At 35.1% G+C, this 5,231-nt stretch overlaps 1 protein-coding gene across 1 annotated transcript in view; it reads left to right on the forward strand.

The window, feature by feature from the left end:
• Nrg3 (neuregulin 3) overlaps positions 1-5,231 on the forward strand; it is a gene marked incomplete at its 5' end in the record, with an annotated part of 1,166,638 nt that overhangs the window by 1,045,735 nt on the left and 115,672 nt on the right. Inside the window, one exon of the mRNA XM_004641247.1 lies at positions 607-633. Within this exon, the coding sequence (XP_004641304.1) occupies positions 607-633 (27 nt within the window). The remainder of the gene's footprint in view (positions 1-606; positions 634-5,231) is intronic.

Genomic DNA, 5,231 nt, shown 5'->3' on the forward strand with positions numbered 1-5,231 from the left:
CTCTCTCTCTCTCTCTCTCTCTCTCTCTCTCTCTTTCTTTCTGCCTGGGAATAACCAAAATTTTATTAGATACAATTATCAAATAACATTAATATGAATTTTGGAAATATCAATTCAAAGAGCAGTGAAAACTGAAATTTTAAAAATCATACTGTTATAGAACCAAAAATAAAAGATAATCTTAATACAATTTAACATCTTCCCTCTGTACACAATGTTGCATATATACAACTACTCCATGTTTTATTTTATTGATTTCACGTTATAATAAAATTTCTTAAGGAAACCTTGGGTATATAGTTGGTATCCAGCATGGGAGAAAGGAATAGAAACACTTAATGAACAGTTTTTACCCACATATTTTAGACAATTTTTTGTTTAGATTAGTAATAAATTCATTAATTATGAATTATTTTCATTCTTTCAGTGTTAAAAACTGAACCAGGAGAGCAATAGTGACAATTATTGGTATATAAGAAAAGCAAAACACTGTTAAGTTGTAATTATGCATTTTAAATATCAATATATGCATTTTGTTTTTATAGACTTACATTTTCTAATCTGTTCTTTCTTTGTTTCCTCCTTTGCTTGCTGACTTCGATGTAGCAGACCATTTGGGGATTGAATTCATGGGTAAGACTAAATAACTTGCTCTTTTAAACATGCTGCAAAGTTAAGTTTTTTAATATACCTATTGTTCTTGGTCCCCATCTGATTATAATTGAAATGTTTCACTATCAGATGCTGTTAGTACTAAAGAAAATATTTCAGTTCAGTTTTACAAAGTAATGGCTTAAAATGAAAGACTTATTTGGAAAGCAATTTAATGTTAAGTGTCTCTGCAATCCTAAAGAATTTGGATTTGGCTCTGGCTTTGATTGTTTCTTCTAATTCTCAACTTTCTTACCTGAAAATAGGGATATTAATAGTTCCTATTTCAGTGCACTTATAAATTGCTTAGTACAATGTGTAGAATGTGAAAAACACCTAAAAATGATAGAAAACAATAGTTTTTAAATGTCAGTTTTAAAATGGTTTTAAAATGTTGTTTTTTTCCTACTCTAATTCCTTTTTCTTTTGCATGAGGATTACTCTGGAGACACTTCAGTATTGATCATAATTTGCCATGTGGGATTGTAAATATTTCTATTTACAAAATTTTAGTATATTTTTTTAAAGAGGCTGCAGGGGATGGCACATTTCTAAAGTGTTAGAAAATTCTGTGGCACTACTTTCTATATTGAAAGAAATTTTCATTAAAAAGAAGAGATAACCAGAAACTTTATGATAAATCAAGCAACACGAGAGGATTTCTCCAAAGTTCAGTATGTGTCACAGTTCAGACATGAAAAGGGAATCAGGAGTAAGAGCTACAAATGTTGAAAGATCTCAATTTGAGTCCAAATTCCTCAGGTTCTGCTTGCTTGGCTTTTGTGGGTCATCTTTTTTTCTCTTATATGGCAGAGATATGAATGCTTGCTTCTAAATGTATGGTGAATTGTAGTAATGCTTATATATTTGTTTAAATTCACTGAATCTATCCACACATTTACTCAGTGAATATTTATTATGTGACTGTAACCAAAGAAAGATGAAAAATGGTAGAAGTAAATTAGTAAAATTAGGCCAATAAAGTTTTAGGTTTAGTGAACTTACAGATTTAAAAAACTATAAAAGTAATAGAATTCATGTAAAGTTGGAAGTGTCTTAAGATCTTTCCAGGCAAGCTCATATTAGTTTGGACTAATATGGTGGTAGGAAGGATGAAGAGGGATTGGTAGATATTGAGAAGGTAAAATAGATGCATATTTGAAAATAATTAATGGTAAAAATTAATGGTAAAAAAATATTTTAATAGGAGGTGAGTGCTGGTGAGATAGCTCAGCAGACTGTAGCACCTGCTTAAGAACACTTAGACAAGCACAGGAACCATTGTTCCATCCCTGGTACCACATGTTTTGCCAGACCCACCCCTGGAGCGGGCTGAATTAGCCACAGAGATTGGGTGCAGTGGTGCATGCCAGTAATCCCAGCGCTGGTGAGGCTGATAACAGGAGGGTCACTATGAGTCTGAGCTGCATAGTGAGAGCCTACAACAACCAAATACATTAAATAAATAAGTAAATAAATAAATAGTGAACTAATTATTATAAATAGTATATTGATCAAAGAACAACTTTGGAGATATTTTTATATTAAGTAGGAAACTTGAAGTCTGAGAGATGTCAAGTTGGTTGTTGTATTCCTGGAAGTCTTGAGAGTTAATGAGAGATCAACACTTGCATTTTTACCCTGGGATGCTTTCTGTGTTTTCAGTTCCTGGGCTGTGTTGTCTGGGGATTACATCATTGAAAAGGCAGACAGTGCAATGCCTGCAGGTCTGAAGCCTTGCTAGGTAGATGTGATTACACCGCAGCAGGAGGGCAACAGAATGCCGGAGAAAGTTCTAGTTAAGCACCATGGAGTGTCAGGTGGATGCGGAAGAAAGTGCAGAAAGGATAAGGTCAGCTGAGAGTCATGAAAATATTTGAAAAAGTTGGTTCCATGGACAGAAGACTGTGCTTGTACAGCAGCTTGGTTGATACTGATTTTAAAGAAGATGCAAGGATAGAATATGACAGCTTTCAAAGAATGCTTGTGGAGATACATAACAAAATTGAATGGGAGAAGTAAGCAATTTGAAGCTAGAGGTCAAGGACTTGTGAGGACATAATTTTAGACAAAGCATCAGTGTAGATGATACAGTTACTCATGATGGTGGTAGTGTAATGATAATGGGAAAAGTGTATATTAATATTTATAATAAAGGCAATAGACTGCATTAGCAGCTAATAGATGGCAATGAAAGGCTTTCTTGTGTATACATAAGGGCAATATCTGCTGCATCAAAAAATAGAGCTCCAAGCCACGACTCAAACACAATAGAAATTTCTTTCCTACTACTAATTTTCCCTCTGTTGGTGCAGGTTCCTTGTCAGCAAATACCTACTCCTCATCCAACTAGCAAATCAGGGATCCAGGCGTTTTTATTTTATGGCTTTCATGTCACTGAGCATTACTTGTCAGCTGCATCTAGTCAGCAAAATGGGAAAAGTGAACACAGCAACTACATCTTCACCCCTGGAGAGATTTGACCTGAAAGGTTTTCTGCCACGATTGTTAACATTCTTTTAGCTTGACTTAAATCACAAGACCACATCTTTCAGGAATAGAGGCTGGGCCATGAAATCTTAGTAACTTGGAGAAAAGAAGAAATGGATTTTAGCAATCTCTGTCTTGGTGAGAATAGCACAAGCTTGAAAAGAGCAGCATTTTCTTATAAGAGTCAAGAAAAACAGTTGTTTAGAAAGTGGAAGAGAAGAGCCCAACTTGGAGGGTAAGAGAAACTTTTTAAAGCTTTTGCAGGAGATAGAGAAGAATTGGACTTTTCAGGCAAGATTAAGGTCTCAGTTCTGACAGAAGAAAGAATGAAATCGAGAAAGAGATTAGAAATGTGGCTGAGCAATATCAGCGGGGCAAGCAGAGTTTCGTTGGTGGAAGAAGAGAAGAAAGCTGAGTCACGGGCACCAATTACAGGAAGCTGTGGCTCAGTTTGTGCAGTAGAGTATAATGGTTGAGAATCACAAGCAATTTGCATATTGTTCATTCACTCAGGAAAGCAGGGTGAGTGACAGAGAATGTGCAAATCTGCAGTCACTTTGAGACAAGTGTCCTGAGCGTCCAGGCTAGAGAATGTGCCCCGCTGGGCTGTCGTGGTCTCAAGCCCAGAGAAAGCTAGCATATTTACTGTTTAGCATAATGTCCACAGACATGGGAGACAGCATAGAGATGATAGTGGGGCTCGGCAGAGCAGCTTCTACTAGCAGAGTGGTCATGCTCCTATCAAGGAGGATTTCCATGCAATGGTTAATTATGACTGTTACAAGTACTATACCTGTTGCCATCTTACTGCGGTCCTGAGGACCTTTGGTACTACAGACTCAAATGTGCGTTAAAGAGAATGTTAGAACTCATTTTAAGGAATGTGATTATTGGTGCAGAAAAAAATAGGTTATTGTGTAGTTCATCTGTGTGAATTTCAAGATTAAGATTATAATGAGGTTACAAAGGTTAAGAGGTAATCATAGGGATAAAGCCTTGCAGTGAAGGAATGGATAAGTTCTCCTTGTGTACTATTTGACTCTAGCAATAGATACTGGCTTTGGGAAGGGAGTTGAACAACAAAACAAAGTTTAGAACAGTATATACTCTACATATAAAAACTGGCAACTAATAAAGGATTGTTTGATTGGTGGATCGATTTATAGTATTAATTGTTATACTGTTTTTGTTGACCATACTAGTTCACTCCTAAAGTTGATGTATCTGAATATGTAAAATTCTGTCTGTCTCTTTGGAAACAAAAGCTTCTTGATTCAGTTGGTGATGGGAGATATAAGTAAAATTCTTTTTATTGAAGGTGCTGTCATATGCATAAGGAATCACTAGATATAAATTCAGCTGATTAGCAAAATCATAGGCATAATCAGTATAAATTGAATCACATTGGCTTGTTGATATTCTAACAACTGACCAATGCAACTGCTGTTCTTATGTGTGCATATATGTAAATTAATTATGAAAATACACTTTCTTTGATACTAGTTTTAATTTCACAACAAAATTGAGTAAGGAGCTAAAAGATTCCTATGTACACTCTACGCCTATACATGGACAACAATATTGACACTGCCTAGAAGAGTGGTACATTTGATATAAATTCTTTCTCCCATGGATCTTCCCTTTAATATCTGAAGTATATCTAAGTGTATCTGAAGTGAAATGACCAAACTGTAGACCATGAAGATTATCCCCTTTGTTATCTTCTAGGACTGTTGTAGTTCTTTCTTTTTTTATTATTAAAGAGAGGGGAAAACTACAATAAAAATGATACAGAATTTCAAAACCAGATGCTAGAAAATTAATAATGCTTATTATATTTCATGTTGTTATCTTCAAAGTAGTTACTCACTCAGATTACCAGGTACAAGCATGCAAAATTGATCAAACAATATAAGCATTAACTCTTTCTTTCTTTCTTTCTTTTGTCGGGTCCTGGAATTGAACTCAGGACCCTGCACTTGCCAGGCAAGCACTTATTCCATGTTTCTTTCAACAAACTAATAGAGAATCAGTAATATATAGCAGCCCATAATAGCATTGGGTATTCTGTTTATTTATTTGGTTTAGGG

Source organism: Octodon degus, unplaced genomic scaffold, assembly GCF_000260255.1.
Source record: "Octodon degus isolate 3935 unplaced genomic scaffold, OctDeg1.0 scaffold00132, whole genome shotgun sequence".
Lineage (NCBI taxonomy): Eukaryota > Metazoa > Chordata > Mammalia > Rodentia > Octodontidae > Octodon > Octodon degus.